Source organism: Homalodisca vitripennis, unplaced genomic scaffold, assembly GCF_021130785.1.
Source record: "Homalodisca vitripennis isolate AUS2020 unplaced genomic scaffold, UT_GWSS_2.1 ScUCBcl_2298;HRSCAF=6907, whole genome shotgun sequence".
NCBI lineage: Eukaryota > Metazoa > Arthropoda > Insecta > Hemiptera > Cicadellidae > Homalodisca > Homalodisca vitripennis.
The window spans coordinates 26160-42474 of NW_025778447.1; the positions used below are offsets into that span (position 1 = coordinate 26160).

The following is a 16315-nucleotide window of genomic DNA, read 5'->3' on the forward strand; positions in this document are numbered from 1 at the left end:
TTTGTCTGGCCACTCTTTGTTTTTATTGTAACAAAACAAAATTATCCAGTGCATTATATTCTTAGCTACTATCTATAATTAAAGAGGGCGAAAAGCCAAGTTTTTTAATGTTAATTTAGATATGATACAAAAAGCAGGCATACCGATAACAGATTGTAAGGATATTTCTCTTCTTCTCCATTGAGACATTAAAAAGAATGCACTTTATGAAGACGAAGAGAAATATCCTTCCAATCTGGTAAAGGTAAGTCTGCTCTTCCCATTCCATCTAATTATTTAGTTACTAACACTATTTATGTATTAGTTAAAAATAATATTTAGTTATTATTTATATAGGAATCTGTATCTGTAAGTTAAAACAAAATTTTAGAATCGGAAGAAATCAAATCTTTTTAGAATTGGCCAATCATTGCTGAAAAGACAAAAGTGCAAAATAGATCATGACCATAATTTCAGAGAAGAGTTCTACTAACCTTACACATCCATGATTGCTAGACTAGGATCTGACTCCAACTGTAACATGCGTTGCTGATACCCAGACACCAGCTTCTCTAAAGCCTCCAGCCTGGAGTTGGGCTGGGACTCCAGTGAGACTCCAGTCATGGATCATGACCATAATTTCAGAGAAGAGTTCTACTAACCTTCCACATCCATGATGGCTAGACTAGGATCTGACTCCAACTGTAACATGCGTTGCTGGTACCCAGACACCAGCTTCTCTAAAGCCTCCAGCCTGGAGTTGGGCTGGGACTCCAGTGAGACTCCAGTCATAGTCACCTCTTTCTGGCACGAGTCCACCAGGCTGCGCAGATCATCTCGTTCCTGTCACAATTTACAGTGGTTATGAATGAACACCAATCCTCACATTCATAACAATGGACTTATCTGCATTGTTGACAATGTTGAACAGGTATTACTTAAAACATCTGGTATGGTCCAGTTTCCATCAAACGTAATAAAAAGCGTTGGCCTCTATAAGTATATAAAATAATAGTATTTGTCATACATTAAATAGGCAGATAGTATTAATAGGTAATATTTCCAATATAACCAAATACTCAGAAAGTAAAACAATCAATGCTGGTCACCAGAGCAGTTGAGAACTGGCAACAATTAATGGTTCTCCTGCTGCTGAATGTGGTAGACGTGCTTTAGTATAGTCCGTTGCAACTTCTTCCTTGCTCCCAGTCTATGTAGGCTGTAGCCAGTACACCTTTCTACTTGCATCTTTCCCTGTTATTCTCTTTGTTCAATTCAGCCTACTGCCAAGCAACTCTGAACTTATCCTGTGATGTGATACACATTATTTTTTCTGTTATATACAATGCTCTTGTTTCCTGCTCCTTATCTTATCCTCACTTGTTGGAATTAAGTACCTGATTGATCCTTTTTATATACTTCATTTATTTAATAATTGTAATTATGTGCAAATTATCGTGATTACTAGTAAACTATCTCTTGTTGCAACCAGTGTTTTGGTCCCTTCTGGGGTCACTTCCAATCATTATTATTTTCAATAAGTTACAGTAATTAGTAAAAAACAAATTAAATCACTTTCATATTTTCTAGATATTTTAAGGGTTTAAAACTCAATGTAATATATTTTGTATGTACAACTGTTTAACCCATTGCGGATCAACGACGTGAGGGTGACGCGGAGCGAGGCGTTGACCAAAAGCACAATGACGTGACCCTCACGCGGATAACGTGATACGGATGACTCATTTGTTTTGAACGCTTATCGCTGTTATAATCCTCGGAGATATTTATAGTCAGTTTTCCTGGACTGGCTTCCTATCTTATCTCTGGTACTCGTCCACAAATACTCCCCTCGTTATCGGTCAATAATGTTATTATTTGCGACAAATTGTTTGTCTGAGGCGTACAGTCGTGGCGTTCGATTTTCCTTTGCCTCGTGTGCGTGTACGTAAATAAAATGGGTGACAATTTACGATCATCTGAATTAGATAGACTATTATTAGAAAGTGGAAGTGTTGAAAGTGATATCGATAGTGTTATTGAGGATGGAGACGGTTCTATCACGCGTATTTGTCCACGTTTTCATAATTACGCGGATACTAATGTTGACAGTGACGAGCGGGCTAGTGACCATGATTCAGATGTTCAGACTATTTCAGACATTGTTCCTGGGACACCACCGGATGTGGAAACTCTATTTCAACATCATTTCAATATCAATAAAAACGCTCAAAGTAGTGCTTCCGAGGATATTTATGAATATACTTGAATATACTTCTAGTATAATATACTTGTCTAATATGATCTGTATAATGTTTATATAACATAAACAAACAAAACATGTATAATTAGCGAGCGCGCTAAGCAGGCAGGTAGGCGTGCAAACACTGCGGGGTGCTGCGTTGTAATACGGATTAATTCGTACTCTAAGGCCCGCGCGCGCCGTTTTCACGATCCGCAATGGGTTAATATGCCTCCACAAAGCAGATAATCCATAAGCTGTATTTACAATTAATTTAATATTGTGAAAATACCATAAAATATATATATATAAACGTGTGCGCGCGCACACACACGCACTATTTTCCACATGAAATCAATTTAAATGATATCTCTGCTTAACCTAGAACTAGATGTTTCAAAACCGAATACAATGGTCGAATTCACATTACATTTAAACTACGGTAATCTTTTACTTGTGTTAAATGTTTTTATTGCATGTGATTTTCATTTTTTAATTATAGATATTAGAAAGTTCACTTACCCAAGTGATAAGAGTGATCTGTTTTCGTAGCCTGCGAATCTTGGTGGATTGCAGTTCCAAATTTTTCTTTGTGTTAGCAAGCTGATCATTGGCTTCTTGTAGCTGTTTTAGTTTTTCATTGTGAACTTCTTTGAGGCTTTTCAGTCTGAAATTTAGAAGCACAATAACACTATTATTTAACAAATTGTGTAAAAGTTATGTGTATATAAAAACATGTTGCAGTGTTCTACTATAGCTTGTGCTGGTGTGACGTGTGTTCTTGACTTCAATGCAGTGATACCGCCTGCCAGCATTTTCTTCCATATAGGCTTCCAGCTGTTGTTGGATATGATTCCATTTATTTTAGTCGCAGTTCATTGCTGCATATTGTAGGTTTTAAGTACATGTTTGTGTATAAAGTTAAGTACAGCTTAGGAAGAGGGTAGATTTCAATTCTCAAAACGTAGTGCTTAACATTTCATAACATACAACAATGGCAAATTTTCGAACTCCAACTATCTATCCTTTCAAACCATCCATCATCAATAACAAACTTTAAACAAAGAAAATAAGTTCTTGTGAACAGCTGACATTCATGCATACACACATCAGATAAACATTGATGTACTAACATGAACTGCAAGTCAAATAAAACCACAATACACTACTTTGGTTATCTATCTACAGCTTCTTACTCATAAAATACGAGGAAAACTATTTTCAGTAATCAATCATTTGTTTACTGTTAATCTGCCATCATCCGTGAATATATATGATACACAATCATAGATATGGAATTTGCGAACTTCAAGTCAAAATATTTATGATAAAATCATGATAATTCCCTTTTTATCTATCTACAAACAATTATCACGAATATTTGATCAAAATTTGATATTGAATAAATATAAACAAATTATTATATAACTTTTTATATATTGGAAGTTTTATATACAGGGTTTACACAAAAGAACTCCGGGGTTTTGAGGTTAAATATTATAATCAAATTACAAACTTAATTTAATGTGTTATACATAATTTTAAAGGTAATATAACCAACATTATTTTACAATTCAGTACATTTCAATGTGGACCCTATTAGTGACACAGCATACATCAAAATAATATTCTAGCTCTCCCCATATCCTGGCCAGCATATCTGGGTTTCCATGCGAGCAATCATTGTTGTCGAACAATGGTTTGAGATTTTCATAAATAGTAGTTGGCAGTACTGCTGATTGTTGACTTTGAAAATACCTTAGCAGACACTCACTCAGTTAGTGTAGTGCAATGGTAACGCCTCGATAAAAGGCACAATGTGTTGGCTTGTAGAAACTAGTTTAATTGTTACGGTTCAGAGGAACTTTCAATGCAATTATGGTAGAGATGTCCCCACATTGAAGTTTACTGTTGTAAAAAAGTCTTGGTTATATTACTTTTAAAATGAAAACACATTAAATTAAGTTTCTGGTTTGATAAAAATCTTTAACCTCAAAACCCTGCAGTTCTTTTGTGGAAACCCTGTAATTGATGTATCACCATTTATTTTGAACATTAATACTGTATTTTAATTAACTATTAAATTGAAAACTATATTTGAGATATAGCTATTTTACCTTGTTTCCCAAATTACAAAGACCCTACAGTAGAACACACTAGTAGGGAACTAATATTCGTTCCAAAGAGGGTTTTTATCTACATGTTGGAGGTATATCTTTCTGGTAAAATGTTGTTTCAAGTTATATAAATACTACCTTTTAGGCAACTATTATGACTGGCTGATGTTAACATAGCATATTATGCACCACAAATTTATGTTCTAATCACACAGGTTTAATTTTGCTAAGAACAAGAAGTAAGCTAATAATAAAAATTTTGAGAGTTTTGTAGAAAACTCCAGGAATTTTCAGGCTAAATTTAAATACAATGTATTTTTCATGTTTTAGGTCACATAGCAGGCATCCTATAATACACCTGTATGTCACAAAGTATGTGACTTACACGCTCTCTGCTTGCGCCTTCTCTTGTGACAGAGTCAGCTCACGTTGCTGCAATGTCTCTATACAGCGGCGTAAAGCGAGTGGGCCATGCAGTGGAGCGGACCCCATCACAGAACGGGCCAGTCCCTCCCACTCATTCAGCCGCCCTTGGGCTACGCCTACCTCCACACGCAGACTCACGCACTCTCGCTCACGCTCCTCCAGTTGCCGCAGCTTGGTGCGCAGGTCCTCCACAAGCCCTTCCAAGTAGACGGTGTTGGTGGTCGCTTGTCTGTAACACAACAAAAGCACCAACTTGATGACATGACTTAACTTCCGTAAATAAACAGTTACGATTCATTAAAAATTTAGGAAGATAGCTAGGAAAACTAGAAGACTTTCTTTTTGTTCAAAATAAGAAGGATTGACAGACTGGTTACATTTTATGCTTGATCTGGTGAATACCAATTTTACAGTTTTAATGGTATTTCTTTCATGACAACATTGAATAAGGTGACTTCAGTACAGACATTTGCTTTTATCTAGTAATTTACTGCTACAGGAAGATCATTAGTGTATAACAATAATTACAATTAATACACAAATAAATTTATGATAGTATATATACATGCACAAAAGTAAATAATAATGTGTTAACATATTTTCACTGGCCTCTGAAGGACAAGCAATACCAATAAAAAATTGATTGTAAAATTAATGTATTCAATCTAAAATCCATCCACAGACACAACAATAAACAAATGATTTGTACGCTCTTAAAAATATCTCTGAAGTATCCACTGAAATTCCTCTTTGATAACGTAAACATGAGAGAGTAGTTAAATGTACACACCATTGTTGGCATTCAAATTGAAATTGTGAAAAGTTCAAAATGATCATAAAAGCTTAGATGTGTAAATCTCTTTGTGGGACAGACTGTACATTTAAATAATACAATATGGAAACTCTATTTTGAATAAAAATTAGAAACCATTAGAATTAATAAATAACCATATTTTTAACAATTCATTAGTATTGACACTAAATAAATAACCTTTTACAGAATATATTTATGAATTTAAACGAGTTCCTATTCATAACACAGTTTCAAACTTTACCCCAATTTCAAAAAGGACTTCAGATGGATGGCTAGCAGCTGACAACCGTTCCCCCGCTTAAAATAAGGCATCTTCCACAATTCTACAACTAAAAATAAAATTGAGAGTATTTGAGGTTTAACACTGTTCTTATGGAGATTTGAAGATCTGGATTGATATCAGCTGATAACAAGTAATATTACGAATATAAACTATATAAAATAAATTTATGTTTATGAGTAGAGGATTCGCCTGGTGCAAGTTATTTCTTTAGAACTTAAAACGATTTTCACGTAATAATAGCGGAAAGCTGACCGTCTTTTTATCAGTTCACAAGCGGTATTGATAAACGTCTGTGCCGTCGGTCATCAGTTGGAGAGTTAAATTGACAAGTAATACCAATAATGTGATAGTGTTTGTGCATAATAGATTTATAATTTTGTCAAAGATAAGTGTGAGTAGGAAGTATGATCATAGGACATTTACAATATTCAATAATCCATAGTCATGTCACAGATTTGTACTTGTACTAACCTCAGATTTTTATTATCCTCCTTGAGCAGACTAATTTCCCGCTCAAGTTCTGAGATCCTAAGCAGCTTGTTCTGCTGAGCCTGTGCCAGATTATAAGCCTCTTGGTGAGACTCTTTCTCATACTCCAACTCCTGAAATAACCACCACTTCACATTAATCTTAATCATTTGAAGATACTAGATATTTGCTAATGTACAATGTATATGTACATGTACATGGTATGTATATTTATAAGTTTTTATATTATTTTAACCCTCTAAGTGGCAAGCGCCGTCTGAGACGTATGATTCACGCCGCCGCGAAGTGGCAATCGCCGTCACAGCCATCGCTTCACATTTAAGGCCGTTGCTCCGCAACCGTCCATTATTTTTAGGCCTAGTTTGAACTATAGTATTCTCCATGAAATTTCCTATACATATCATATAGTATAGTGTGTATTCATGTTACTAATGTTTGCTGGCTTAAATGATTCCGACGGTTTTCGTTTGACCTGGCGGCAGACGAGAGAACAGCTGTCTACTCGTCTCGTCACTGCTTTTTTTGGTGACTTTGCGTACTGTTATTGTCAGTATATTATTGTTTATCACGTTTGTGTTACCGGTAAATGTTTAGGTTATTCGTTCGTCATGGAAAATGTTGGGGTACTTTGGGATTATACCGACTACACCAGTATGAGGAACACAAACAAATAAATTTATAGAAAAAAAAACATTATACAACGAAAAAGCAACTCTTCAATTACAAACTTACAATGATTATTCATTGTTAATGGGTTTCCTGTGACGCCCAGAAAGCAGCAATATCAAGGATGAGTGAGTCTAGTGGATTTCCGCCTTCAGCAGCAATTGCCGACCGCAACGCATATTTTAGATGTAGGCAACTAGTCATGATCTTGTAAAAAACGAATGGCCTCCTCTTCGCTCCGGGGTAAAACCCAAATTCTCATTGTGTCACCCATCACTAATCTATTACACACACAGTAAAACACGGAAGTACAACAAAGCGACACACTCGACAGACACTTCGGCACGAAAAGTACAAGAATGCGGCGCACCAGCTGAACGGGCGGCGAGAATCTGTAGTCACGTTATCTACTAGATCGCTCGACTTTGACCTCTGTCTGAGGATGGGGAGGGGTTTGCGATAAGACAATTCCTGTTTTATATTTACGAAATATACTGTGCTATGACAAACTAAGCCAGTATTATACTATTATAGGCCCTACACTACTGGGAGGAAAAGACAAGCCCCATCTAGTGACTCGAGAGTAAAAAAAAAACCAGTTTATACATAGATTTAGTTTTTCCCATCTAACTTTTTTGTTCTTGTAAATAGAAAACAATGTATAAGAAGTAATTTGTTTAGAATAAAATTGTGTATATTCTGTGAATTTGACATTATTTTGTAGCTCGAGTAGTTTCAAAGTGACGGACAGTAGAACTTAAAAATTATTTTTTCTAAAAAACTTTTTTTACACATATACAATGATATTAATCTGAAAATAATAGTAAGGCACCAAATATTATATTTATTCTTATTCTATAGTTCATAAGGAAAACAAAAATATATAATGTTGTTAGGTTATCACTTAGATAATATTTTCTAAAAATAAGTTTAACGATCACGGCAATTTGCCCAAAAACGGCCTGCCACTGAGACCACAAATGACCGCCACTTATAGGGTTAATACACTTGTTTTGATTTATATATCAAATATAGTTATGTTAGGTTGGAAATATCCAACCCTGCCACTTGGAGTGTCAAACAAAACAGCTTGAAAATTAAATCTCTTTCTCAATTTCGTCCAGTATTCTGACCTTGATACGCTGAGTAGCCACGAGCAGCTTAGACTTGTCGGTCTCCCACTGCCGCAGCTCCCTCCGTCTGTCACGGAGTTCCGTTGTCAGTTCCTCTGCTAGTTTTCGAGCCTCTGCCAGCTCTGCTCTTACTCCGGCAGCCTCCGCTTCCACTCGGGCTAACTGACGCTCTACCGCCTCCAACTTGTCTCGGCTACTGCTCTCCAGCTAGTCAGACAGCACCATCAAGGACTGCATCACTTATAGATTAATTTTAAAAGATTTACTTAATATTTTGATTGGCATAAATATCACAGACTCTTGTTGGTTTCATATCAACTAGCCGTATGTTAGAGCAATACTTAATGAAATATACTTTTGTTACACATCTATGCTAGTTTTAAGAGATGCGACACATATGGACTATCCGTAACTGTTCTGCAGTTGGAGATTTAAGAGTTCTGTGTTGGAGTTGCATGGGCAATTCTCTTTATGCACCCATCATTATATATTTTATGTTATCTCATTCAAGTTTCATATAATTATAACGTATTTTCTGTGGAAACCCATTTCTCAGCACTGCTATTGTTTTTTTTGTGTGTTTTTTAATAACAATTACAAGTACTCTTCAAAATGTTATTTTTCCAGTCATGGATTTACTAGTATGTTTCTTTTACACTCTCGATATTTATTATTACTCCTGTAAATAACAAAATGAAAAACTCATCTTAATTTAGTGTAGAGGCTGTATTCTAAAATCAATTATCCTCTCTTCAAGAAATAAGTTTTCATATTAGCTAAAAACATAAGATAATAATTATAAGATTAAAACGTTTTTTAGAAAATTATTAAAAGTTAAGAACTTGAGATGCCAATTAATTGTAGTTCTAGTTGCATATAGATACAGAATCTACAGTAAACTGATATGGGAGAAATAGACGGCTCAATAGTGGTAAAATTATGAAAGAACTGGAACTGTCTTAATGGTTCAATATAATTACAAAATTCTTAATTTGCCTTAAGCTTACTCGAAAAACCATACACAATTAAATGCAAGTCTAGTGTTCAAATCATGTTTAAACTGCTGAAAGGATATTGAAATAGTTGTCTTAGGTTAGTTACTTAGTCCGAAAAAACTATGTGACAATTTTTAAGAAAACAAACTCAAGTAAGTCATAAATGCAGTATTTCTGAATCCAGATATCAAAATCTAGATGTAATTCAGAGTTTTCAATAGAGCTGGGTTTTAATAGGTATTTTTTTTTTAAACCATACCATCATTCTCTGCTGACCTTCTCTCAAAACAGATCTGTTAAAGGCTTGTCTAGATATGATTAAAACCTCTCTTGATGGGAAATCCAGCTTCTCGCTTGATCATCAAACAATTAGCCAAACCTAGCTCAAATTTCAGAAAACTTCTACAACCAGGTGTTTTGAAGAGAAAGAGTTTTATATTATAAAACATTCTAAAACCATGTTCTGTCTTTATTTTGTTACTTTCAAAGTATTAGTTACAAGTCTTTAGCAAGTAGTTGTTTATTTTGGCAAGTTGTTTATTCTTTCTGTTTTGTGGTTCAGTTTTTGAATTGATATACCACTTAATGACATAGAGATAAATGTTGAAGGGCTTACTAACCTCTGCCAGTTTGTCCTGCAACTGAGCATTGTCAAGCTGTAGTTTCTCACATCTATCATCTGAAACATATTTTTCTTGTTTCTGTGAGTTCCGCAACTTTTCCAACTCCTCACGTGCCTCAGCATCTCGCTTACGAATAGTTTTCAGCCGATGTTCTAGTTCATGGATCTACACAAAAGCCATATCAAGAGTGATTAGTTGAAGTATAAAATCAATGGTTAGTACTTTTTCTAGCACATTATTCATACTGCTCAACAATTCAACAATATTCAGAATAGTCCGATAATGATTTTTCAGAACAAAAACTCTAAAAAAGTTGAAATTGTCTTCAGCTTCAATTTTTGATACTGAAGGAAATACAATTTTTTAAATACTCTCATTTTATATGATACCCCTCATGATTAAAACCACTTTCTGAATTTAAGCCAGTAATTGGTGACATCGTTGCTGCGACGGTCAAACATCTCCATGAAAAAGGCATTTTATGAAGTAATTATAATGCTTTTCGATAAAACCAATGGTAGCATTCGAAAGCGGAAAAATAAATGTATAAATTAGTAAGAATGTCAGTACTTTTTTATCTTTGATATAAGTCGGAGAAAAGAAGAATATTATATTTAATTTTCATTTTTGTAATGATGTAGTGAAACAAATAGTGTTTTGTTTCAAAATAACCCAATATTCGTAATCTATGTAGGCCTTGGCTAGAAGTGTCAAGTTTGTTTAATTTTATATGTTGAATTTTACCAACATTATATGCATTTGAAATAGATAGGAACTATTTATATCAATCTAGTGATATAACAGAGTTGTTAGACAGTGAACCAGTAGACCATAAAAGTGGTGGTGAATCTGATTAGGCCTAGTGTAAGATCTCAGTGCCCCAACTGAAACTAGGTTTATAACTGAACATTTTTGTTATAAAAACTGTTTTTATAACAATTACGAATATGTGTTTACAATACAGAATGTGTTTTGTGGATAAATAAAATTTTGTTGTATCAAATGAGAAGAAAATTTGAACATTGCCTCCAACTTTGGAGGTACAAAGAAAGTTTGACATAAAAAAAAAAATAAAAAAAAACATTTCCGGATTCATAAATATGGTAAGTTGTGTTACATAATTTTGTACTTGTAATTGTTATCGACAAATTATATGTTACTGCTGACTCTTGATGTGATATAATACCGTTTCATGTAAGGAAAAAATATTATTGCTGTAATATAGTATTTTACCAGGATAATGTCGATTTTCATAAAAGAATTCTCTGTTGCAAGTTTTATCAATATAAAAATAAAAATGTATTCAAAATTCTTATAATTTTTATATTTTGGAATTTTGATTTAGTACAAATATACCACTTATGTAGATATGGTCCCACCCCCTAAAACAAAACAAAAAATATAACAAAGCTTCAAATAAAAAAAAAACAAATTTTACTTATAAAAGTATGCATAGTAAAAAATACAGATTTTAATGGAAAAAAGTTATATAAAATAATGCATAATCAAATAATTTTTACTATTTTTTATATGTTTATAAAATGCCATTGCAAAACCTGGAAAAGTGGCCTGCCAATAGAAGTAATTTAGTTGCCAGTTCTTGGGTCAAGCAGTTTGAACATTAAAAAAGTTTAATATGCAATTTTCTTTAAAATAACAAATAAAAATATTGAAAATAAAACTAGAAATTTGTTGTGCTCTTTATGTGAATGTCATTTGGTAAAACATAGCAGGTTAAATCAATACCACACTATACACAACATAACAAGTAATTATGGATCCTAAAGTGTATGTGCAACAATCCTATTTATACAAATATAACTTCCTAATTATAATAATATTTTATTAATATTCAAACCTATTAATTGATATCCTATTAATGAACCACCAATATTCTATCTCGTAAATAACGGTTAAAGTGATTATTTGATTTTTTTGTATTGAATGAATACAAACTCTTTGCACACTTATGTTGATACCATGTTACAAAATCGGCAGATACAAATCGCCACTGTACAACGAGATTTCGTAAATCATGCCATGCGCCCAATGAGATAGACATTGCTATGCATTTCTTTATTGCGTTTTTATTGTTTAACCGTCTATGGGAGCAAATGCAACAAATCTATATGATAACTATTTCTATTCTCTTGTAATCTGACATACAACAATCACTTGAACTGAACAATGTTCGTAGTCAACACTGTATAGATAGGTCCTTCAACATTTTATATTAAACCATTAAGTGTAAGTATTTGAAAACTTATTTCTGAAACTTAATACATGTTCCAAATTACAGGTTACTGGGCTAGTGTTCACTCACCTTGATCCTATCCCTTTCTATTTGTTTTTGAAGGGCATTTTTTTCTTGTTCAAAAACAAGCTCTGTTTCTTTGCGAAGAGAGTGAACCTGACTAAATCTTGTCTCCAGAGAGGCAATTTGTGCTCTGGCCTCTGTCAACTCAGCTTTCAAACGCCGTGTTTCCCAAGGAGAGGCTATTTAAAACAATCATCCAATTAGGACAGTATGTCAAACAGAAATCAAAAATTTTAATGTCAGACCGTATCATAACACTTTAGGGTGGTTCAGGAAGTAAGTTTTATGTTGACAATGTTTATTGTCAGTTTTCAAGTATTCAACAATGTTGCTAAAAAATATCTTTGAGCTTCAGAAATCTAATGCAACATTTTATAAATGCACACTTATTTCTAACCTGATCTAACGTACAGAAAATTTGGTCATAAAAGTTAACCCTTTCACTGCCAACATCTTGAAAACTGAACTTTGGGAATCTACACTTAAACTGTCTGTTTTTCTGGACGTTTACAAAATTAATTATAAAATATATTAAAGGTCACATTAGAATGAATTTAAAAGGAGCTTCTAACAAGAAGCTCCCAGACCCGGTTTTTTTATATTGAAGAATATAATCATCAATACCTAATATTCGCATCTCGAATCCTAGACTATCAATTGATATAAAAGTATCTATAGTCCTAAATAACAATCATATGTTTTAAATTAAAATATGAGTATATAGGAAAACTTATAAATAATAAACGAACCAAAACGAAATAGATAAAACAGGAAAACATATAAATAATTATGAGCCAAAATTCGTATGGGTTACATCATAATTATTTAATTGTTTGTAATTATAGGCTACACATGTAACTATATATTGTTATGTGTATGTATAATTATAATAATAATTATTGTTATATATACACGCAATTCTATATATAATAACAATACGATTACTATTTGAAAGTGTTTTCAGCTGTTGATATAGATTAAGTTAATTGTTCAAAATAATTAATCAGTATCGATTGGTTATATCGATGGTTATGATTAGGTAATATCGTGGGTAGGGTACAATAAGAAGACCCGGTTTTTTTATATCAAAGAATGTAATCATCGATACAGTACCTAATGTTCGCATCTCAAATCCTAGACTATCAATTGATATAGAAATATAGTCCTAAATATCAATCATATGTTTTAAATTAAAATATTAGTATGTAGGAATATAGGAAAACTCATAAATAAATAAGAAATTACATAAATAATAAACGAACCAGACCGAGATCGATCAAACAGGAAAACTCATAAATCATGATGAGCCTCAATTCATAAGGTTCATGTCATAATTATTGAATTGTTTATAACTATACACACGTAATGATAAATTATTGCGTGTATGTATAATAATTATTATTATTTTTTATATATATATATATATATATACACACGTAATCGTATATAATAATACTAAGATTACGTGTATTATTTGAAAATGTTTACAGTTGTTAATATAGATTAAATTTATTGTTCAAAATAATTAATCAGTATCAATTGGTTATAGGTTTAAATAAGGAATATAATGTTTTGAGCATTAAATATAAGTTTATTGTTAACATAATGATTTAAACAAGCCCTTGTTTGCTAACTTGGTACCACACAAGCCAGAAAAAGGGTAGCGCTTTTAACTGAAATTCGATGCTGTATATCTCTAAATGTAGTTAAGTCTCAGTCATAATTTTTTTATGAGATATTCCTATTTGTATAAAGAACATTCTGTAAAATTTTCATTTATTTTCATTCAGTCCCTTTTTAGTTATTAACCCTAGAAAATTGACATTATTAGGCTTTCGGCCATTTTTGAAAAGCTCTAGAAAAAAAAGGAGAGCATTCTCAGGGCTAAAACTTTTTCAGTAGTTAGTTATATTAGTTTTCAACAAGAAATAAAATATTAGTAGTGAGTCTCTTTTCCTTCTTAAACTTTTATGGTCTTAAAAAGTAACAATTGATCATTTTCTTCCGAGATTTTGCATAACAAGTTTGACTGACTTTCTTGCACAAAAGAAACATTATTATAATGTCAAATTGAAGTTCATTTTATGCTGAACACACTGGTTTTTGGATTATTCTGATATCTTTAAAAATAGCTTGGCAATTAAACTTTTCGCAAACCGCGTATTTTACTAAAATCTGCAAAACCGCCATTTTAAAAATGGCCACCAGGAAAAAACTATGGCTTGTAAAATTTTTTCAAATAGTGTTTTGTGATTGTCTACCCATAGGGAACTCATAATAAAAAAATTAGGCAAATTAAAAATGTTGAGCAACAAATTTTATTTTTATTGGGTGATTTGAAATGGACTGACCCCATATCGATGGTTATGATTAACACTTATACCGAAACCCTGGCTGTCAAACGTTTACCGAAACCTCCGGTCTGTGAGACCTCTTTAAATAATTTAGCTTCTATATCGTATGTGTATGTTAATAATAAAAGTAAATTTGCACTGAAGGTTTTTTTAAATGATACCACAGCATTTTAAAAATCTTAATGTATAAGTTTATTGTCAAAATAAAAATAAATGTATGTAAAAGAACATTTTAATATAGAAACTTTTAAACAAGTTCTTTCGAGCAGCTTACACATACTTTTCTACTACACTCAAGGCATATCGCCTTGTTACACTTAATGCACTTGTAAGCAGTTTTTCGTTTTTTGGCAGAAGGGCACGTTGAACAAGTCTTTCTCTTCTCAAGGCGATCACTGGGGTCCTCTTCTCCTTGGACGTCTCTCTCTCGATGCTCACGTGGCAGGTCATCCCCCAAAGTCTTCTTTATAGCTTCTCTTACATCTCTTTGAAGACTCGGTGTAGCTAGTCTCTTCTGAAGGTGGGGAACAATCAGTCTGTATCCTAGTTCTTTGACAAATTCAAAGCGAGTCATTACAGGTGTATCTCTGTAGCTCATGTACAAAATGAAGCTATTGACAGTGCCGATATTTAGCATTCTGTAGAAAATCGCCAAGGGCCATCGCCTGGTCTTTCTACCTGTGGTGAATATGGCACATTTCATGTCCAGTAAATTGACACCACATTTTGTGCTATTGTAGTAGCAGATCATTTCTGGCTTTCCCTTTTCTTCATTAGTCTCAATGGTGTGGTGCATTGAAGATACTAGTAAAACGGCTCTGTTCTTTTTTGGAACAAAGCTGAGAAGTGTCATATTTTCCCTAAAACCATAAAGGGAAGACATAACTGGTCTTTCAGGATGTTGTAGGAAATCTTCTGGGATTTGTCTTTTATTTTTTCTCATGGTTCCAACATAGGTTAGCTGTCTCTTTGCAAGTTCATCTACAACTTCTATCGATGAAAACCAGTTATCGCCGATGACATTTCTGTTACTAGTAACAATAGGATGAACCAATCGAATCACAGACTGTGAAGGAATACTGAGTGACTTTTCTCTTTCACTGAGACCTAATGAGTCACTACTCTTACCAGTGTAAATGTAAGCATTTAGAAGATAAGAAGTTTTCGAGTCACACAAACACATGATTTTTAGTCCATATTTCTTTGGCTTCTGTGGCATATATACACGGAAGCCACACCTTCCTCGGAATGGCACAAGCATTTCATCAATAGTGACATTAGACGAAGCTGAATATACACTTTTGATATTAGAAATAAATGTTTGAAATATTTCAGAAATGGCTGCTGTCTCATCTGTTATTTTCCTCTGATCACGTGTTGCTGCGTCATCAAATCTGAGGCACATTAGGAGGATTTCATACAGTTTTACCGACATGGTGGCACTGTATATAGGCGGCTAAAAGGACCTTTAGTGAACAATGATGGTATTTGTTCATCATTGAATCTGAAAATGGAAGACAATATGTGCAAGCCTATAAGGGCATTTATTTCTTCAACATCGGTATCCCTATAGTTGTTTTGTTTGGTCTGTTGAGACAACTTTGATCTCACACTTGCTAGCTTGTTGGTATTTGTTACAATTGTATGTATAATACTAGTATCAAATAAAATATTCCATACCTCTTCCTTTGTAGGCTGATTACCTAGAGTCCTTGCTCGTCCTTTTATTCCTGGCAATGTTCTAATTATATTTCTAGTGGGAGTTCTAACATTTCTTGGAGGCTCTTTGCTATTCCATGCATTTGGGAACACCAAGTTGTGTTTTGATTGTTCTTTCTAAATAGTATGTATCTTGTTCATCGTTCACTTAGAACATA

At 33.4% G+C, this 16315-nt stretch overlaps 1 protein-coding gene across 1 annotated transcript in view; it reads right to left on the minus strand.

Annotated features, from left to right (window-relative positions):
- Positions 1 to 16315, minus strand: part of LOC124371961 (mitotic spindle assembly checkpoint protein MAD1-like) — a 29078-nt gene that overhangs the window by 9110 nt on the left and 3653 nt on the right. Inside the window, exons 2-8 of the mRNA XM_046830329.1 lie at positions 12091 to 12263; positions 9765 to 9932; positions 8150 to 8356; positions 6333 to 6463; positions 4724 to 4993; positions 2744 to 2888; positions 642 to 822 (exon numbers count right to left, since the gene is read on the minus strand). Of these exons, the coding sequence (XP_046686285.1) occupies positions 642 to 822; positions 2744 to 2888; positions 4724 to 4993; positions 6333 to 6463; positions 8150 to 8356; positions 9765 to 9932; positions 12091 to 12263 (1275 nt within the window). The remainder of the gene's footprint in view (positions 1 to 641; positions 823 to 2743; positions 2889 to 4723; positions 4994 to 6332; positions 6464 to 8149; positions 8357 to 9764; positions 9933 to 12090; positions 12264 to 16315) is intronic.